At 50.2% G+C, this 21,887-nt stretch overlaps 1 protein-coding gene across 3 annotated transcripts in view; it reads right to left on the reverse strand.

The window, feature by feature from the left end:
* Positions 1-21,887, reverse strand: part of INTS3 (integrator complex subunit 3) — a 91,827-nt gene that overhangs the window by 12,329 nt on the left and 57,611 nt on the right. For all 3 annotated transcript variants that reach the window (XM_081891366.1, XM_081891365.1, XM_081891367.1), the window contains 9 exons: positions 17,708-17,762; positions 16,690-16,793; positions 15,608-15,652; positions 14,161-14,280; positions 11,916-12,069; positions 7,928-7,996; positions 4,510-4,585; positions 3,362-3,475; positions 926-974 (listed from right to left, as the gene is read on the reverse strand). In XM_081891366.1, the coding sequence (XP_081747492.1) occupies positions 926-974; positions 3,362-3,475; positions 4,510-4,585; positions 7,928-7,996; positions 11,916-12,069; positions 14,161-14,280; positions 15,608-15,652; positions 16,690-16,793; positions 17,708-17,762 (786 nt within the window). The remainder of the gene's footprint in view (positions 1-925; positions 975-3,361; positions 3,476-4,509; positions 4,586-7,927; positions 7,997-11,915; positions 12,070-14,160; positions 14,281-15,607; positions 15,653-16,689; positions 16,794-17,707; positions 17,763-21,887) is intronic.

The following is a 21,887-nucleotide window of genomic DNA, read 5'->3' on the forward strand; positions in this document are numbered from 1 at the left end:
ACTCATTGCAATGCCGTCCGCAGCCCTAAAGGGCGATTACATAGAGCGGGGAGGCGAGAGGAGGCAGGGAAGCGATTTGCTCTGTGTGTCTGTGAAATATAGCTTTAATTTCCCACCCTCAGCTGCTGTGTGTCAAAAGTTTGGGCTTATTAAAAGCTGGAAGGCTCAGAGAGCTCTTCCCAACATGGGAAGAAGTTGCATCAGGAGACAGGGGGGATGTAGGAAGTTGCCCTAGACTAAGTCGGGTGAAAACAATCCTGGAAATTGCAAAGGAGAACCTTAGGAGGGCCAGGTGGAGAGTAGAGGTCCATTTGTGGCCCTTGGTTCCTTGCCCCTGCTTAGGAGCACACCCAGGAGAAACATAGGAAAAGGTAAAGGGACCCCTGACCATTAGGTCCAGTCGTGGCCAACTCTGGGGTTGTGGTGCTCATCTCGCTTTATTGGCCGAGGGAACCAGTGTACAGCTTCCGGGTCATGTGGCCAGCATGACTAAGCCGCTTCTGGCGAACCAGAGCAGCGCACGGAAATGCTGTTTACCTTCCCGCCGAAGCGGTACCTATTTATCTACTTGTACTTTCAAACTGCTAGGTTGGCAGGAGCTGGGACTGGACAACGGGAGCTCACCCCGTCGCGGGGATTCGAACCGCCGACCTTCTGATCAGCAAGTCCTAGGCTCTGTGGTTTAACCCACAGCACCACCCGCATCCCATAGGAGGAACATGGGAAGTGTTAAAAGCCCCGACTGATGCCTTCCTCCTGCCTGATTTCTTTCTCTCTCCATCCCTTGCCTCGCCACCCCTGTATTTGGGCGGGCGCCAGCCATCTCCCTGAGAGACCCTTTTCTTCCCATGCAGCCCTGAAGCCAGGCACCTCCGCTCAAAGCGCACTTGAGGCAACTGTGACATACAGCGTTTTGGATACTTACTTCTCCCGTCTCAGCTGCAGCAATAAGCAGGAAAGCGCCTCAGGGTGTTCTGAAATGCAGAGAGAGGTTTGTTAAGCAGCTGCTAACCAACTCCGATGCAGAGCTCTGAGCTCCTGGGCAGCATATATCTCTATATTTGCCACTCCATCAGCAGAGCTGTGGCCTTCAGCCTGGGCCCAGTATGTTAGTGTCAGCACACAGATTTGCATTCTTGTAATTTATTCTTACATTCATATGGGTGGCCTAGGACCCATGTGCCTACGGGACCGCCTCTCCTGGTATGCTCCGCGGAGGACCTTAAGGTCCACAAATGACAACACTTTGGAGGTCCCAGGTCACAAGGTGGTTAGATTGGTCTCAACTAGGGTCAGGGCCTTTTCAGTACTGGCCCCGGCTTGGTGGAACGCTCGGTCACAAGAGACTAGGGCCCTGCGGGACTTGACATCTTTCCGCAGGGCCTGCAAGACAGAGCTGTTCCGTCTGGCCTTTGGTTTGGACTCAGTCTGACCCTTATGTTTCCCTCCCCTTATGGTTTTGATCTATGGGCTACTTTTAAAATGAGGCTGCATTTTAAATTGCATTTTAACCTGTATTTTAAATTGGTTCCCCCCCCCCATTATGTTTTTACTGTAATTTTACTGGTGTTAGCAGCCCTGAGCCTGGCTCTGGCTGGGGAGGGTGGGGTATAAATAAAATTTATTATTATTATTATTAATATTAATATCCCACCTTTTCTCCAAAGAACGCAAAGTGGTGAACACACTTCTCCCCCCTCTCCATTTATATCCTCACAACGACCTTGTGAATTAGGTTAGGCTGTGAGAAAGAGTGTGACTGGCCCAAGGTGAGTTTTATGGCTGAGTGGGGATTCGAACCCCAGACCCTCTGGTCCTAACCAGGGAGAGGATAGAGAGTTTAATTAGACAGATAGGTAGACATGGACCCTGCAATGTCTCTGTTTCTGGAAATTAAGCTAGGGAGAGATGCATTTCTAGACGCCGAGACTCAAGACGATCTGAAAAGGAACACCGCATTATATGGAAACCTGTGGCTCTTAATCCATGACATATCAGGATGCATGAGGAAAGAAACACACACAGTGTCTCCTCAGGGAAAACCTGAACCGTTTCTTCCTTCAAGTATTCTGGAACTGAGCCCTGCCTCCGAAAACCACTACGCCACACTGGCTCTCGGTATGAAAACATAATAAATAGAATAAATAGCGGCAAAGGCACACGCTTGTTGGTGCCACTGGGCAGTGTTTTCCAATGTGTGACAACATCCTTCTTGTTAACCATCGTCAGCGATGGACTTGGTCACATGAAAGGAAAGGGCTCCATGAAAGGAAGTCCAGAGTGACGGATCCCAGCAGGTCCCAGGAACTCTCCCAGGGTGCGAGTTTTTTTGGGGGGTGTTCTGCCAGTATGTTTGGGCACCAGGTGGGTGGAGTCAGGGTGGAGGGAGTCCTGGGTAAGAGGCCAGGAGATTGAGGGGGTGCGTCCAAAGGAGTATAGCTTTATTTGTAATTTGTATTACCGTATTTTTCGCTCTGTAAGACGCACCCGACCATAAGACGCACCTAGTTTTAGAGGGGGAGAACAAGGAAAAAAATCTCTCTCCCTCTCTGCTCAGTGCCCCTTCAGCTAAGCGGCAGGAGAAGCGGAGCCCCTTCCATTTCTCCTCCCGCTTCGCTGAAGGGGCGCTGTGCAGAGAGGGAAAGCTGTGCAGCGCCTCTCCAGCAAAGTCAAGCCAGGTGAGCGAGAGGGATCAGTGCACACCAATCTCTCTTGCTCTCCTGGCTTCAGTGAAAGCAACGCGAAGCCTCCGGAGCACAGCGGGAGCTCCTGCTGCGCTCCGGAGGCTTCGGGCAGCTATCCCTTAAGCCTGGAGAGCAAGAGGGGTCAGTGCGCACTGACCCCTTTCACTGAAGCCACGGAGCCTGCATTCGCTTCATAAGACGCACACACATTTCCCCTTAATTTTTGGAGGGAGAAAAGTGTGTCTTATCGAGCGAAAAATACGGTAATTGTTTTATTGGGTGTTTTGTGCTGTTCCTGCTTTCGTTTGTCACATGCTGCTTAGAGAGATATTCCTATACTAAGCGGTACAGAAATGGTCTACATAAGCAAAGCCCAGGACCCAAGTACCTATAGTGCCTTCCTCAATGAGGACTAGAATCTTCCCCCAACATCAATCATCTCAGACCCTGCAATTAGTGAGAGAGCAACCTGGTTGGCATTGACCTGTGACAGGGCCTTCTCAGTGGCGCCTCCCACATTTGCAAAACAGCCTGCCCGGTGAGTTCTGTCCACCTCCCTCATTACTGGTTTTCGGGAGGAATTTAAAGGGGGTGGGGAAACATTCCTATTTTGCCCGGCTGTGTGTCCCTCCTAACCCTGAAATGGCCGGTGGAGAGGATGTTTGTGCCACGCTCACCTTTATACTTGAGATGCTGGAGGATGGGAATGATGGTCTCCAAGGGGATGTTGTGGGCCAGAAACAGCTGCCACGTGCAGTATTGCTCAAAGGTCTCCCACTCCAAGCTCTGAACTGGAAAAAGTGGGCAAGGGGGAAAGAGGGAAGGCAGGAAAGAGCCTGGCTGTCAAAAACGTGGCAGGGCAACTCAGTTCACATTGGCTTGCATTGTTTCATGCATAATTGTAACCGCTCTGATTTTTTCTTTTTCTTTACCAATAGCAGCATATGAATATTTTTAGGAACAAACAAACATCATCATCATCATCATCATCATCATTATTATTATTATTACAGTCATACCTCGGGTTAAATATGCTTCAGGTTGAGTGTTTTCAGGTTACGCTCCGCGGCGACCCAGAATTAACAGAACGCATTACTTCCGAGTTTCGCCGCTCGCGCATGCGTAGATGCTCAAAATGATATCACGTGCATGAACGGAAGCGGCGAAACATGACCTGCGCACGCGCAGACGCATGTTTCGTTCTACTCAGGATGCAAACAGGGCTCCGGAACGGATCCCGTTCGCATCCAGAGGTACCACTGTATTTAATGCAGGGCTCCCAAACCTTTGCAGGACCACCGTCTACTTGGTTCCATAAACTCACCCCCCGTGCCCCCTATCCTATAAAAAGGATTCTCTGGGTTTCCACGTCCCACTAAGGAAGATGGTAACACAATGAAATTCGAATCAGGGGCAATTAATTGCGCGTTCATTCAAAATCCAATTCACATGATTTAGTTTAATTCAACAAACCAGATGAGCTTGCTTCAGTTATATGATACCAGCTTTTCAAAGTCTGATAAGTCACTGGCACTTCTGGTGCCCTCTGCCACCCCTCACCTCTTTGTGCCCCCCAAGTAATCCCACTGTCCACCCTGGGAACCACCCTGCGAGGCTCAGAGATGATAACTGGACCCCAATGTCCTCCCAGTGAGCTTCACGGATGAGGGAGGATTTGAACCCAGGTCTGCCGGGTCCTAGCCCAGCACTCTAACCACTACTATAGAATGAGCGGAAGGGTCTATCTAAACACACTCCTTATCCCCCCCCCCTTTTAACCAAGACTTTGTTTTTTGGCACCTCTCCCCTGCCGAGCCCAACTCACTCAGAATATTGAGGACGGAGTCCTTCCGAAACATCACCAAGTTCCCCATCATAACGTGGCAGACCAATTCCTGGAGCTGGGGAGAACAGAGAGCGGGAGTCAGACTCACAAATTTATGAACAAGGCCAGCAGGCGCAGGTCGCAGCCGAAGAGAAACGCAGGAACGTGAAATATGCATTAGGAAGATAGGGAGAAACTAAAAGCTGTCCTATACGGTAAGTGAAACATGCATCTAAAAGTGGAACCTTGACTCGAGGGGCCCATACCACCTTGCCTGAGCCGAGCTTCCTTTAGTGTGGATCTACCGTATTTTTCGCTCCATAAGACGCACCTTGTTTTTAGAGGGGGAAAGCCTCATTTGGGGGGGGGGGGTCAGCTCACAGTTGTGCAGCTTTTCTTGCAAAGGGGAAAAAGCCCGTTTTTTTGAGGATCAGCTCAAAGTTGTTGTACTGTGCAAATGCGGCCTAAGTCTTCTTCGTCAGCAGGGAGAAAATGCTACAGTATGAATACACCAAATGTCCACAAAGTCTTCTGAAACCCTTAATTTCCACGCACACACACCCCCCCACTGCTTCCACCCCACAATGCAGCCAAGGAACCAATGAAGCAGGATGGGGGGAAATGAGAGAAAGGGATGAGTGATGGAAACGAGGGCTGGACAAGGCACCAAGGTGGACGGGGGTTAGGCTGGGAACATCCGGAATGGGGCAGGAGCCCAGCAAGGGGTCAGATCAGGTGGGGGGGGGCTCCTATCCACCCTTTCCCACATGCGATACCATCTCGCTGTCTGCCCTGGCCAGGAAAACCTGCCCAAGAGACCCAGCCGTCCCAAAGCTGGCATGGGAAAGAGAGCGCTTGATGAACGAAGGGGAGACAAAGGTTTATTTTTGGGGTGAGGGGAACAGCCAGGCTCAGAGGCAACATGCATGAGGCAAAAGTACTGCCTGCCAACACACACACACACACAAAACCTCTCCCACTTTGGCTATTTTTGGGTCACTCCAAACGGGTACCATGGCAACCTATTAGCATTGGCACCGCACGCCAGCCCTGCTCTCTCAGGGGGCTCTTTAGCCCAGAACGCTGCTCTGGCGCTGTTACAATTTCTGGAAAACGAGGAAGAGGCCTGCAAGGTGAACGTCTTGCCCTCTGGCCTGGAGATCAGGGCTGGGGGAAGAAGAGTCGGCCGCAGGGTCTCCATGGCAAAAAGAAGGGCGCCCGGGGCATGTGCAGAGGCCCACGCTTTTTTCTTTGTTTTTGAAAAGGCCATGCTCTGGGTGTAAGGAGAAAGGGCTCCCGTGTAGCCCCGGACTGACCCAGAGCTGAACCAGAGTCGCCATCAGGAGAAGATCTCTCCCTATGGCTCTCTCTGCGGCTGTGTTCGCGCCATGCCTTTAAAGCAACCACACACACCCCAGCAAAGAATCATGGGAATTGTAGTCTATCTCTTACATACAACTGCCAGCACCCCTTAAAGGTAAGGGGACCCCTGACCATTAGGTCCAGTCGTGGACGACTCTGGGGATGTGGTGTTCATTTCACTTTATTGGCCGAGGGAGCCGGCGTGGCCATCATGACTAAGCCGCTAATGGCGAACCAGAGCAGCGCACGGAAACGCTGTTTACCTTCTTGCCGGAGCGGTACCTATTTATCTACTTGCACTTTGTGCTTTTGAACTGCTAGGTGGGCAGGAGCAGGGACCGAGCAACGGGAGCTCACCCCGTCGCGGGGATTCGAACCGCCGACCTTCTGATTGGCAAGTCCTAGGCTCTGTGGTTTAACCCGCTGCGCCACCTGCGTCCCTGCCACCTGCGTCACTTGTTAAAGGGTCCAGCACCCTTTAGCAAACTACAGTTCCCAGGATTCCTTGCTGGGGTGTGCCTGGGTGCTTTTTATGTTGCGAACGCAGCCAGAGGCTAAGAAGCAACATAGTGGTTAGCGTGTCAGACTGTGATCCGGGCGCCCAGGGTTCGAATCCCCGCTCAGCCATGAAAGATGCGGGGCAATCTTGGGCCAGTCGGTCTCTCGGCCTAACCTAACAAACAGGGTTGTTTGTGCGGATAACATTGGGGAGGGAGAACCTCGAGCTACTTAAATGAAAGGTGGAAAATAACTGCAATAAACAGAATGGATAAAAAACGCTGCCCGTCCACGCAGCAGGCGTGCAACCTCTGACTGGTCCGGGAGGCTGGCCGGGGCTGGGAGTGGGAGAGAGGAGGGAAATCTAGTCTGATCTACTCCCAGAAAGACAGGACCATCCCAGTCATCAGTCTCTCCACCCACAGGGGGAGGCAAGCTGGTGTACTCCAGACGCTGTTTGACTCCAATGCCCAATAACCAGCATGGCTGATGGTGGATGATGGGAGTTGCAGTTCAGAAACATCCAGAGCAGCGGTTCTCAACCTGTGGGTCCCCAGATGTTGTCGGACTACAACTCCCATCATCCCTGAGCACTGGTCATGCTGGCTAGGAATGATGGGAGTTGTAGTCCAACAACGTCTGGGGACCCACAGGTTGAGAAACCCTGATCTAGAGCAGTGTTTCCCAACCTTGGGCCTCCAGCTGTTTTTGAACTACAATTCCCATCATCCCTGACCACTGGTCTTGCTAGCTGGGGATGATGGGAGTTGTAGTCCAAAAACAGCTGGAGGCCCAAGGTTGGGAAACCCTGATCTAGAGGGTCCCACAGGCTCCTAGACACTGTTAGGACATTTCCGTTCCACCTTAAGAGGGAGCAGGCTGTGTGAGTCAGAGTCTGCGTATTTCCTGTTCACAGGATGTTTGTGTTTGCTGTTGCTTTCGTTTCTCTCTCTCGGTGCCTGAACACGCTAGCAGGCGGTCATGTTTGTTCTTTGTTCTGACCAACGCTGAATAAACTTGTAAATATGCTCTCCTGCTGTGCAACTTTCGCTGTGTGAATTCTGCTGATAGAGTGTGCATCAGCCCAGGAATGCATGCCGCTAATTGCTGATACTGTATCTACGGGAGATCGATGGACGTCCGGAGACGATGTGGAGGCAGTGATGGCCTTTGTCTCCCTGGCAGTATCCCAAAGGACACATGTCCCAACCAATCAGGGATCACATATTAAATGCGCTTAGAGGTGTAGGGAATGTGTGGCCTTTCAGATATTATTGGATTCTAGCTATCATCAGCCTCAGCTGGCATGGCTGATGGTCAGGATGATGGGAGGTACAGTCCAACCACATACAGAAGGCCATATGTCCTCCATCCTTGCTTTGGAAGAGAGGATGGGACTGACCGCTAATCGCTGTTTGGAGGATCTCTTCCCAATTCTGCCTCTGAAACAATGCAGTGTGTGACACAATATCTGGAGGCAGCTCTTGGAGGAGCAAAGGACAGCAAACACACAGGCTCCCCCAGCTCTGACCTATCGTTCCACAAGGAGAGGCCTTACCTGAGCTGAGTCAATGACGGCCACAATCATGTTCAGCAGCTCCCCGCTCCGCAGGGTCTCGTCTGGAAACTTGAGACAGAGGGAGAGGCAATCAGGGGAGAGCGACAACAGACCTAATGCTGCTTTTCAGGCTAAGGAGACAGCAGATTACTACTTTTTGAAGCTCGGCTTATGCAAGCAACAGAACTCAGGCAGGGATACAGTGGTGCCCCGCAAGACGAATGCCTCGCAAGACGGAAAACTCGCTAGATGAAAGAGTTTTCCGTTTTGGAGGTGCTTCGCAAAACGAATTTCCTATGGGCTTGCTTCGCAAGACGAAAATGTCTTGCGAATTCCTGTGGGTTTTTTCCCCTCCCCCTCTTTTTCTAAGCCGCTTATCCGCTAAGCCGCTAATAGCGCTAATCCGCTAAGCCGTCAATGGGCTTGCTTCGCAAGACGAAAATAACCGCTAGACGAAGAGACTCGCAGAACGGATTCTTTTCGTCTTGTGAGGCACCACTGTATTGCTTTCGTGAATGTTGAAAAACGTACAAACACTTCCTCGCAGTTGTGGAGGATACAAAGCCCGATGCGGCCTAGGACCCACGTACCTAACGGGACCGCCTCTCCTGGTATGCCCCGCGGAGGACCTTAAGGTCCACAAATGACAACATTTTGGAGGTCCCAAGTCGCAAGGTGGTTAGACTGGTCTCAACTAGGGCCAGGGCCTTTTCAGTACTGGCCCCGACTTGGTGGAACGCTCTGTCCCAAGAGACTAGAGCCCTGTGGAATTTGACATCTCTCCGCAGGGCCTGCAAGACAGAGCTGTTCCGCCTGGCCTTTGGTTTGGACACAGTCTGACCCTTATGTTTCCCTCCCCTTATGGTTTTGATCTATGAGCTACTATTAAAATGAGGCAGCATTTTAAATTGTATTTTAACCCGTATTTTAAATTGGGTCCCCCCCATTATGTTTTATGGGGAGGGCGGGGTATAAATAAAATAATAATAATAAATAACAACAACAACAATTACTATTAATATTAATGGAAGAATAAATAAAAGGTCCTGAACTAGCAAAACCAGCTTCTCAATATTTTAAAATGGTTAAAACTGGCCACAGCACCTAATCCCGGATTACACAGAGGCCTGTGATCCTGTCCACTATGCACAGCAGGGGGCGCCACAGGCTGGGTGTAGCTGGCTTGACCTTGTATTGCAACAGGGGAGAGCAAGAGAGAGAACAAATGAGAACCGTGCAGGGCAGAGCCCAAGACAATTTGTTGGCAAAGCTGCTTCACTTTGTGAAATAGGCGCCAGAGACGAGGGCAGGGGACTCTTGACACTTCCAACTCCATTCGAAACAGGAAGCGCAACCCCAGCAACGCAAAGACAAAAAAATAGATGTGGCGACAACTCTTCCCGCTTTGCAGAGAGGTCGCCGTTCTCTCCCTCTAGCTTGAGTGGCAGAACTATGTCGTCTTCCCATTGTTTTTAGGGGGTTCGTGGGGTTTTGGGGTAGTATTTTGTATATTGCGGATACCATCCCTTTGCCGTGTCCCTTTGTTGTTAGGAGGAGGTTTTCGAGGGTTAGGCCTAGTTGCTGCTGATTTTACTACTGGGTTATTTAAGAGGGCATGTCATTGGTGATGTGTTAACCAGGGCATTTGGGTATCCTCTAGTTTGTCTCGTATGTCTTGTGTTGACAAGGGTTTGTTATTTTTATAGAAGTCTGTTAGGCGATATAGGCCTTTGGTTCGCCATGTTTTAATCTGGAGGTTTTGTGCTGTGTAATGCCTGGGGGAAAGTCTCTCGGGTTAAGTGGAGGAAATGGATGGGACAAATCTCTGGAGGCTATCGAGGGCCACCTGCCACAATGGCTAGGCTCTGCCTCCATGGCTGGATGAGAGTCATTCATTCTAAGATGCCATGGAGCCACAGCCCCAAAAGAAACCCAAACCCTGAGCTTCTAGTCAAGAGGAAGATAGGGAGATACCTTAGACCACTGGGTTCATCAAGTTCAGTCCTCGGTCCAGTATACCTGAAGGGGCATCTCCACCCCCATCATTCTGCCCGGACGCTGAGGTCCAGCGCCGAGGGCCTTCTGGCGGTTCCCTCATTGCGAGAAGCAAAGCTACAGGGAGCCAGGCAGAGGGCCTTCTCGGTAGTGGCGCCCACCCTGTGGAACGCCCTTCCAGCAGATGTCAAAGAGATAAACAACTACCTGACATTCAGAAGACATCTTAAGGCAGCCCTGTTCAGGGAAGTTTTTAATGTGTGATATTTTACTGTATTTTTGGTTTTTATGGAAGCCGCCCAGAGTGGCTGGGGAGGCCCAGCCAGATGGGCGGGGTATAAATAATAAATTATTATTATTATTATTATTATTATTATTATTATTATTATTATTATTATTGTTGTCTCCGCTCTCCAGGACTTTCCAGCAGGGGACATTCCCAGCCCTACCTGGCAATGCCAGGGACAGAACCTGGGACTTTCTGCGTCCAAAGCAAACGCTCTCCCACTGAGCTACGGGTCCTTCCCCCGAAGACCAAAGAGAGCAGAGCGATAGACCGGCAACAGGAAGGAAAAAGGCAACAAGGTTCCCGTGCTGAAAAGGGGTAAAGCCAGTGGCTGCAGAGGATAATGCGGTCTTGGTTGTTCTGGGGGAAAGACCTCTGGCAAACAAGGGCTTCACCCCACCCCGATGGCCTGTCGGCTGCTGAGCGATGGAAGCAATAAAACGTTTCATTAAACCTAACGGCCTGGAGAACAGGCAGCGTAAAACCTCCCCGGAGCCCGGCTGCGTCCAGAGATGGCTCGGGGTCTGCGAGGCATATGCGATCGCTCAAGGAGCTTGTGAGAAAAACACACCGGGGGAAGCAGTGTAGGAGGGTGGAAGGGAAGCAAAGGTCCTGGTAGAGGAAAGGGGAGAGGGCGGGGCCTTAAAGAGACCTGCCTCGAAAGAAAAGGCAAGCACGAAAGATGCTAGGGGTCGCTGTTATCTGGGGAGGCCTCTGGATGCTGTCGGACTCCAACTCCCATCAGTCCCAGAAACCGGTGCTGCCAATGGTCAGGGATGATGGAGTTGGGAGTCCACAGGTTCTCCACCCTCTCCTAGACACCTCTACCAGCCAATCAGGGATCCCATATTATTATTATTATTATTATTACCCCACCCATCTGGCTGGGCTTCCCCAGCCACACTGGATGGCTTCCAACAAAACATTAAAATACTGCAATGCATCAAACATTAAAAGCTTCCCTAAACAGGGCTGCCTTCAGATGTCTTCTAAAAGTCTGGTAGTTGTTGTTCTCTTTGACATCTGGTGGGAGGGCATTCCACAGGTGCCACTACTGAGAAGGCCCTCTGCCTGGTTCCCTGTAACTTGGCTTCTTGCAGTGAGGGAACCGCCAGAAGGCCCTCGGCGCTAGATCTCAGTGTCTGGGGTAGAACGATGGGGGTGGAGACGCTCCTTCAGAGATACTGGACAGAGGCACTTACAGTGCAAAGTAGCAATGGGGAGACCATGGCCCTCTCTAGCTGTTACTGAGACTCCAATTCCCATCAGACCCAACCATCATGGTCATGGATGATGGGAGTCCAGAAACATGTGGAGGGCCACAGGTTCACCATCCTTTCCTAGACCCCTGTCCAAGCCAATCAGGGATCACGTATTAAATGCACTTACAGAGGCGCAAAGCAGGGATGGGGAGACCGTGGCCCCCTCTAGCTATTGTTGAAACACCATCTCCCATCAGCCCCAACCAGCACGGTCAGGGATGATGGGAGATGGAGTCCAGCAACAGCTGGAGGGCCACAGGTTCTCCTTGCTCCTGGGGCAGAATGTTACCAAACTGGTCGCATCCATCTGTGATATGAAGCTCGCTTTTTTCCCCTGCTGCGCAACCAGAGTGAGATGACGGGGTAGCAGAACAGAGTCCAGTCTGAGTTTCCAAAAGGGGTGCAGAGAAGGGCAGCCTTTGCCACCTCTCCCTCTGGGCCTCACCTCAGTGTATATGGAAGGAGTAAGGAAGCAGAGCAGCCGGACGTCGTCCTCCTGGCAAGCCTTCATGTCCATCATCAGGCAGGTGTGCAGGTCGCCCAGCTGCGTGGCCTGGGCAAAGGACTCGTAGAGGTTCATCTTGCCGGCCGCTGCTTTGCTGAAATGTTTTTTAAGAGAAGAAAATGGAGGGGGAAGAGACAAGTGAGCAAGTAAAGGAGCACTAATCGCAAGCAAGAATTTAAGAGCTGTGTGGAGTGAATGATTGAGTGGAGAGAGGGCTGGTAAATATGGAGTGCGGAAGGAAAATTCTATGACGCAGTTGTTAATGGCGTCTTGCTAAGACAGGCTTGTCGAAGAAAGACGAGGGGAGGACGACCAGGGTCATTGGGATGTAGATGATGGATTGAATGTGATAACCTGGCAGAGCCCCTTTGTGATATACGTGGCAAGCTTGGGAAAATTAATAGGACGGACCGAGGATAAATTTTTGAAGATGGAGAGGAATGGCGGCTGTCCTTATGAGATATGACTTTTGGAGTGTGCAAAATCCACGCAGATGTTGTTTGTTCCTAACCTGCTTGCGAAGATTATCAGAGATTGCAAAGAAAGGAATACATGATAACAACAAGAAGATGAAGAAGTAATAAAGAGACTATCTGGACGGAGCTGGATAGAATCGTTTGATAAAAGCAGTAACAGAAGTGATGTTTTGATTCTCGTTCGGAGCTTGATGTAAGGGTATCCCCAACAAAATTTAAAAATCTGGCTGTATAATTTGGAAGTAATATGATTTGGAAATAATGTGATTGGATTGGCCTGTTAATAAAAATTATGGTTTTTTTTTTAAAAAAGGAGCAGAACCCGTTCCACTGTGCCGAAGGAGCAGGTGCCTGAGACGCAAGAGCTCTAGCTGGTTTTCTTGGTGCTGAGATCTGCCCTTCTCCTCTTGTGCCAAATTTGTCCTGGTGGCCCCAAAGCCTTGATCCCGAGCTGCGTGGAGCCCTGCCTGCCGAACTTCTGGTCCTCTCTGAACTCTCCACCCCAACCTTGTCTTCTCCCTTGCTCCCAAAATGGCAGAACGACGCCGTCTAGGTATCATTCAGGGATACCACATGCTGCAGGTGGAGGGCATCCTTTGGCTTCTTGTACATTGCTGGAACACCATATTTTTCGCTCTATAAGACACACTTTTTCCCTCCTAAAAAGTAAGGGGGAATGTGTGTGCGTCTTATGGAGCGAATGCAGGCTGTGTAGCTATCCCAGAAGCTGCGCTGCACTCCCTCTCGCTGTTCTAGCTTCTGGCTTAGCCACACTCTGTCCCTTCCCCCACCTCCTGCAAAAGCCAGCAAGAGCCGTGCTCCATTTAAAGAGCCGCACGGAGCGTGTGTGCGGCTCTTGGGGGCTTTTTCCCCGAGGAGGGAGAAAAGCAACCTGTCAGTGACGGGCCGCCCTTCTCCCTCCTCGGGGAAAAGCCTGCAAGCGCCGCACACACGCTCCACGCAGCTCATTAAAGGGAGTGCTGAGCAGAGTCTGGGATACATGCTCTGCTCAGCACTCCCTTTAAAGAATATTTTTTCCCTTGCATTCCCCCTCTAAAAACTAGGTGCGTCTTATGGAGCGAAAAATACAGTACATCACAACCATCATCCCTGGGCCACCAGCTGCTGGGCTGCTGGGGGTTCAGCAACATCTAGAGGGTTGGAAGTTCACCCCATGTTTGCTGTATGGGCTTTGCCCAGGGACTGCGATATGACAGGCCAAAGGAAAATGTCTCGTCCACACCATGCATTAAAACACACACCTCCCCCCTGCAAGGAATCCAGGGAACTGTAGTATGCTAACTCTGAGAACTGTTGCTCTGTGAGCGGCAAACTATGGTTCCTAGGATTTTTTGGAGGGGTGTGGGAAGCCACACCCTCTAAATGCATGGTGTGTGGATGTGACGGCTCACAGTGGAAAGTGTTGAGATGTGAGGTTTCCTCCCCACTGCCTGTCCCGGCCACGATCTCACTAGATGAGGTTGAATGTGGCCCTCCAGGCCGCTCTGTCTGGCCCTCGGAACTCTCCCCAAGCCATGCCCCTGTCTCTGGCGCCAGTCTCTTGCTATCCTGGACGGATGGCAGGGAGGAGTGTGCATGTGTGGAAACGGGTGTGCTGTGCATTTACATACAAGGTCCCCCATCCCTGACTTAGGAAGTTTCCCAAGACTTCCCTCTTCTCCAGGCTCGCTGATTGTTTGTGCTCTCACCTGGCTTTTAGGTAGTAGAGAAGGTGGTAACCGATCTTGGGCTGCTTCTGGTAGAGCTCTGACAACAGATCCAGGAGCACGGAGAAGCTGCTGTTATCCTCCTGCATCTGGCAGAGGTTCCTGGAAGGGGGCAGGAAGGGAGGCTGATGCTATACTGGGTTAGGATCAAAGACAACCCCACAACCACAGTGTTTATGTGTGGGTGTGTTGTGCTTTTACAGTCCAGGCTGAGATTCCAAAGGGATATGCCATTTTGTGCCTTAAGCACTGGGGACGTCTATCTGGCAAGTTTCACACCCAGACCCTTGCACTCTCGCACCCAGGGCCCTTCCAAGAGAAATCGGCTACAGTGTGCTACAGCCATGCTCCATCGGGGGCTACTCTCTCCATCAGGCTGCAGAAATGGGAGAGAAGGGAAGCAGGGCTGCTCCATCAGCTCTGCTGACTGGGCTTTCTCTCCCATAGCTGTCGCTTGGCAGCAACTAGTAGGAACAACAGCAAGCCATGGTACTCTTGAAGAACAGCTATCCATGGTATACTTGAAAGAACAGCTAGCCATGGTAGTCTTGAGGAACAGCAAGCCATGGTAATCTTGAAGAACAGCTAGCCATGGTATACTTGAAAGAACAGCTAGCCATGGTAGTCTTGAGGAACAGCAAGCCATGGTAATCTTGAAGAACAGCTATCCATGGTATACTTGAAAGAACAGCTAGCCATGGTAGTCTTGAGGAACAGCAAGCCATGGTTCTCTTGAAGAACAGCTAGCCATGGTACTCTTGAAGAACAGCTAGCCATGGTACTTTTGAAGAACAGCTAGCCATGGTACTCTTGAAGAACAGCAAACCATGGTTCTCTTGAAGAACAGCTAGCCATGATACTCTTGAAGAACAGCTAGCCATGATACTCTTGAAGAACAGCTAGCCATGGTACTCTTGAAGAACAGCTAGCCATGGTAGTCTTGAGGAACAGCAAGCCATGGTACTCTTGAAGAACAGCTAGCCATGATACTCTTGAAGAACAGCAAGCCATGGTACTCTTGCGTTTTTGAGATCATGGCCACAAGAAGTTGGAGAAAACTCTGGTTTGTTTTATTATTATTTTAAAAATGAAGTACTGTGGGGTGTTCAAGTCTCCCCTGGAACCTGGACTCCCCCAATCTTGGAAGCCCACCTGTACCCAGTCAAAGGGACACCTGAAGAGCCCCCTGCTGGTCAGACCAAAGGTCAACACCTAATCCACCCGCAATTCCCACAGCAACCAACCAGATGAAGAGGCCGCGAAGAAGCAGCCCTTTTCTGCTGCCTGCCCTTTGTCAAGTGAAATTGAGGGACATGAGAACTAAAAAAGAGACTGGCTGCAGGATCAGGCCAAAGGCCTGTCTAGTCCCCCATCTTGGGCTCGGCGGCTTCAAAATCAGAATGGAGAGGACAGAAAGCGTGAGACTCACCTAAATATTAGGTAAAGTGGCTTCCCCACGGATTCCTCTAGAGACCTGCAGGAAAATAGAGAGGGAGCGTGTGTGTCAGGAGAAATAGGCACACCAGGTCAACCACAGCCAGTGTGGTGTAGTGGTTAGAGCATCAGACTAGGACCTGGGGGAGACCAGGGTTCAAATCCCCACTCCATAAGAAGAATTATGGAATATTATTTCAATATATGATTAGAGCGGTGAGATTGTTACATAAATAAAAATGGAAAGATACAGGCCTACCGACTATGGAGGAATGATAAAATTATTGGACTTTGCTGAGGTGGCAAAGTTAACATGTTTAATCAGAGAAAAATCATTACGGACATTTATTAAGGATTGGAAACGTCTTATGGACTTTTTGTGTGAAAGAGAAAATGAACTTGTAATAACTGGATTTGAAGAGTGAAAAAATATTGGTTTGTAGAAAACAAAACAGTTGGATGTCAAGTTGAGTGAATACTTTGGTTATTATATTTAGCTGACAGGGAATCAGAAGCCTTGCCGCCTTTTTCGTCCCTCCCCTTTCCCAACCCTTTTTTTTCTTCATTTTCTTTCTTTCATTTGTCTTTTTCCTTCTTCCTTCTCTCTGCTCCTGCTTCTTTTTAATTACATTTTTAAAATATTTCTTTTATTCTGGTATTGGTTATAAACCTTGGCATATCTTTTTGATGAATATCAATAAAAATAAAATGTTAATAATAATAATAATAATAATAATAGCCTCAGAACAGCCGAGCTGCTGGAGTCAATGGCCAGACAGGTACCTCTACGATGTCCATAGGCAGAATGTGGAGGCCAGAGCCCTTCCTCACTGTTACTCATGAGAAAGTAAGAAAATCTCAGCTGCTGGATCAGGCCAGGGGCCCACCTAGCCCTGAATCCTGTTCTCACAGTGGCCAACCAGATACCCCACAATGAGAAGTCCCCAGGTGCGATTTGTTCCATGCCTGGGCTGGGTCCTTCAGGAATTCCTTTGCATGCCTGCAGAGCAGAAGGACCAGCTAGAACAACCGAAGAACAGAAAACTGCCCCCCCCCCACTTTCCCCAAACCGCTTACTCTTCTGTGATTTCTTCCGGCAGGACCTCTCCGCGGAAGTGAACTTTGAAGAGCTCCTGCAAGCAGGAAGCGAGGACCGACAGCTGCTCCTGGTCGAAATCCTCCTGTGCGGAAGAGGAAAATGGAACCATGTGAAATTTGGCAACAGGCCAGGGCACTGCCACCGCCCCCACTGTGACGCCTGTCCAGACTGGGTGGGGGACGGCGGCAGCAATCAGGTGTCACTAAAGCCTAGCCCAATATTGGGATGAGGAGCCATTTCGCTGCCGGCGCTCAGGGTGGATGGGTTTGGGGTGCCATTAGAAAATGTTGCAGGCACGCTTTAGAAAAGCAACCAGTCCCCATCTGCTAATTTAGAGACTGAATACACCCATTCCCCCTGCAAAGGATCCTGGGAACTCGCCCCTCTCAGAGCTCCCATTCCTACCTACCACCCTTAAACTACAGTATCCCAGGATACTCTGGGTAGGGGGCATAAATGGGCTTTGAATGCATGGCATGTAGACCAAGTCAGGCCAGACATTTAAAGTGCCATACCACTCTCAACAGTTGGGATCAATCCCGGGGTCTGTTGTTTGTTAAGAGTTGTTCGGAGACCCCTATCCCCCTCACAGAGTTGCAATTCCCAGCATGGCTTAACAGACAATCCCTCTTCCCAGGGAACTCTGGGAATTGTAGTTCTGGGAGAGGAATGGGGTGGTCTCCTAGCAACTTTCAGCACCCTTAATGAACTACAGCTCCCAGGATTCTTTGCAGGGGAAGCTGTGCCGGTTTAAAGTGGTATCATAGCGCTTTAAATGTCTCCCTTCTTCTGACAGCAGTGAGAAAACTTCAACGCAGTGCGGCTGCCACAAACCTCACCTGGCAATTCCTGGGCTGAACTAGTGACTGGAGGGGCGGATGCCACCGGCCTTATTAAGGGCACCCACCTAGCATTTGTCACTCCCTATATGGGTCCCTCCAGGAGCAACACCCCACCCAATGTTCCCCCTTCCCCCGAGAGGAGGGGAGCTGTTACCTCCAGGACTTGGTCCACGATTTCCTGCATGACCTCACACTGAGCTTCTGTGTCGCTGCAGGCCGAGAAAAGAAGAGGAAATCCAGGTTAAAGGAGAGAGGGTGAGAGATAGCAAGGGAGGGGAAAACACTGGGGCTTTGTACGCCAAGCGAGCTCGGAGCACACTGAGAGCATCTTCAATCGGCGTAAGCAAAACAGACGCAGAAAGCTGCCCAGCTTTTAACATCTTCCACCAAAATAAGATCTAATAACCTGGGCACGAGAAAAGCTTGGTTGCTGGATCAGGCCACAGGCCCGTCTAGTCCAGCATCCTGTTTTCGCAGAGGCCAGACGGGAAGCAGGACCTGGGAGTGCAACAGGAGTGCTCTCCCCGCATGTGGATCTCAGGAGCTGATAGGGAAAGGAGGGGAAAGGCAGCTGCGTCGGCTAGAAGCCATTTGCAGCCTGATCCTCCATGAGTTTTCCTAATCCTCCTTTAAAAGCCATTCAAGTTGTTATTGGCTCCGGTTTGGAGGCCCATCATCGATGAGAGACACAGTCGGGAGCAAGTGGAGGTCTCAGCGCCAGCAGCTTTGGCCCTACTTGCCGGCAACCCACACTTTGGCAGACGCCTCCCCGCGTTTTGGACCTGAAACGCTAGGTGTGAGATGTGGGCAGGAAGCGGCTTGGATCGAGAAGCAAACCACTGCTTAGGTTTCGCCTGTCCTGCACATCCTTCTCTGTCGCAGTTGCAGGTGCCAGAGGCAGCGATACGTCCAAATACAGGCTGTTCCCCATTTATGTGCGCCACTTCTGCGTGTGATCGCGCACTGCTGGGAACACGGAAGCGGTTCCCCGAAATGTGAAGCACCCTGGAGAGTCCACCTGGCTCGCAAGCAGACCCTCACCAGAGCCCGGAGAGGACGTCCTGTTTGGGATTTTGGGAGGGTCGCCTCTCAAGCTGGAGGCACAGCAGGGATTTGCTGAGGCCTGCCAACTAACAGCTGACGTGCTCTTCTTACATCAGCCAGAGAGCAAGGTGTGTGCAGAGTCCCAGGGGCCTGACAGAGTGGCTTTGAGGGCCGCATCTGGGCCCTGGGTCTGAGGTTCTCCACCGCCGCTATAAACGTTCATCTAAGTACAGTGGTACCTTGGGTTACATACGCTTCAGGTTACGGATGCTTCAGGTTACAGACTCCGCTAACCCAGAAATATTACCTTGGGTTAAGAACTTTGCTTCAGGATGAGAACAGAAATTGTGCAGCGGCAGTGCAGCGGCAGCAAGAGACCCCATTAGCTAAAGTGGTACTTCAGGTTAATAACAGTTTCTGGTTAAGAACGGACCTCCGGAATGAATTAAGTACGTAACCAGAGGTACCACTGTATAATACATATTTGTACTCATTTTAATATTTCTTCATGGTTGTTGTTGTTGTTTTTTGGTTGTTGTTCATACAGTGGTACCTCGGTTGTCGAACATAATCCGTTCTGGAAGATTATTTGACTTCCAAAACGTTCAACAACTGGGGCGCAGAGGGCGGTCAACAACGTCAGTGGAGAAAAAGAGGGGGAAAACACAGCCGACGCCGTCCAACTTCCAAGGCGCGTTCAAGAACAGAAGCAATTACTTCCGAGTTTTCAGTGTTCGGGTTCCGAAACGTTCAGGTTCTGAGACACTCAAAAACCAAGGTAGCGCTTTGTATTGTCGCACGCTGCACTGACATTTGTTGTTGTTGTTTATTTTAAAGTAATCATTTTATTACGACATTTTTTTTTGTATGGGATCAGGTTATCAGGCCTATCTGTTTTGTCGTTTTCTTCAGCTTGTAAACCGGCTCGTGAGCAGCAATATAGAAAGGTGCCATACAAATTAAAAGCGAAACGAAACGAAATCTAAGAACAGGATGAGAGAAGGCTAAATCCTGCCCTAACCCCTACTGAAAAAATGAACACCGCAGCAGATTCACACAAACCTATGATCCAGCAAGAAGAGCCAGGGGAAAACAGGAATGCCTGAGCCAGGCACCCAAAGCCCTGTAATGATGTTGCCAGGCATATTTCCTTGGAGGGAGCATTAAACAGTAATGTTTCCAGCAATTGCGCCTGTAAGGGTAGCCTCAAGAGCGCGTGAGCAAGGTGATCTCATGCGCAGGAAGTTGCCCACACACTTTAAAAGCTCCTCTGTGCATCCATAAAGGAGGCAACACATATAATTTATTTTTTAATACGAAAGCCGAGAGCCTTGAAGATAGACTGCATCACCAGCAGTGCCAGGGGCCAACAGAAACTGTCCCACCTGCCACACAGAGACGAACAGAGGACTAATTATATTGTACCTTAATGTGGATTTTAATTGCAACCAGTTTGGGCTAAAAAGCAAGGGCGTAAATGTAAGTGGTGGGAGCCAGGATTAAAAGCAGAGGCACTGGAATCCATGGGACCTCTCTGTCTTCACTTGAAGCCTCGTCATTTGCAACGGGTCTGATGCTAATCAAGACCAGCAGTCAAGCAACGGGTCTCTCGAACCAGGGATTCTAGAGGGGCGGGGGTGTTTTGCTATCCCAAAAATTCTGAGGAGTGAAATTATCTCTACGAGAAGCACATAGCAGCATGGAGAGATTGGCAGATGGCAGGGATCTGGCCCAACGTCTCCCTGCGAGCAGCCAAGCCTCTCCCCGCCCCCCCCCCCCCGCCCCAGCCCTTTGCCACGGGTCTCCCTCCTCCCACCCAGCCATAAAGAAAGGAGAAAAAATCCCAAAAAACACAAATATGCATCCTGCAGACTCTGCGGAAAACAAACCTATTAAATGCACTTAGTCATGACATGCAAAATTAATGGGAAGTGCAGGGCCAAAAGCCTCTTGCTCCAAAATCCCAGCTGTGCGCCGCCCGATTCCAAGGAGAGGGTGGACTGATTCTGTACTCATCCTTCTTGAGCAATAGCTACGAATGGCACTCCGGGAAGGAGAAAACTGGGAGGTCCCAGGTCTTGTGGGGAGAAGGAAGGGAAACATGGCTGAGACAATTAAACACACACACACACACACAGCCTGCCTTGGTGGTCTTCGGAAAGCTGCTTCCCCGAGCAGCCAACTCCGCAGGGTTGTCGCGAGGGCAGGGGAGGAAAGGGCTGACACAGAGAGCCTGCCTTTAATGCTGACTAATGCTATGGGACTCCTAGTAACAAACAGCAGTAATACACGCCCAGGACTGACAATAAGCTGTTTGACAGTGGAATGGTCTCCCTCGGGAGGTTGTGGACTCTCCTTCCTTGGGAGGTTTTTATAAGCAGAGGTTGTCTGTCATGGATGCTTTAGCTGAGATTCCTGCCCTGCAGGAGGTTGGACTAGAATCAGTGTTTCCCAACCCTGGGTCTCCAGCTGCTTTTGGACTACAGTTCCCATCATTCCTGACCACTGGTCTTGCTAGCATGGGATGTAAGTTTAGCGATATGCTATGAATTAATGTTATTCTATGATATTAATTTATGTATTTTTGTTTTTGTGTCATTTTTTGGTATGTTTGTGGTTGTGTTTTAGTTTATGTTGTGTTTCTTTCAAAAACAACAGCTTAATAAAAAGAATTAAAAAAAAAAACAGCTGGAGACCCAAGGTTGGGAAACACTGGACTAGATGTCTCTTCCAACTCTATAATTATGTGATTCCATCACTAGTGACTGGGAAGTCACATCAAGGCTAGAAATGGCACCCAAGAGGCCCGGCTGGAGAAGGCTTGTTCCCGCACAAAATGATGGAGAGGGCAGGAAGGATTGAAGTTTGGGGGCAAGACTGTTCGGTGGTCTTCCTATGTAGGGAGGGCGATAAGCTTTAAAAGGAACAGGGAGGGACAGAGAGGCACTGCAGTTTAGGGTTCAAAAATCCATGTTTTGTCACCAAACGCTCACTCGGGCAAGTCACACGCTCTCAAAATACCATATTTTTCGCTCTATAAGACGCACTTTTCCCCTCCTAAAAAGTAAGGGGAAATGTGTGTGCATCTTATGGGGCGAATGCAGGCTGCACAGCTATCGCTGAAGCCAGGAGAGTGAGAGGAATCGGTGTGCTCCGATCCCTCTCGCTCTCCTGGCTTCAGCGATAGCCACGCAAAGCCTCCTGAGCACAGCGGGAGCGCTCCTCCCATCGCGCTCAGGAGGCATTGTGTTGCTTTTGCCAGTGGCGTAGCGTGGGGGGTGCAGGGGGGG

This window comes from Podarcis melisellensis (genome assembly GCF_964234715.1).
Source record: "Podarcis melisellensis genome assembly, chromosome: 16".
Taxonomy (NCBI): domain Eukaryota; kingdom Metazoa; phylum Chordata; class Lepidosauria; order Squamata; family Lacertidae; genus Podarcis; species Podarcis melisellensis.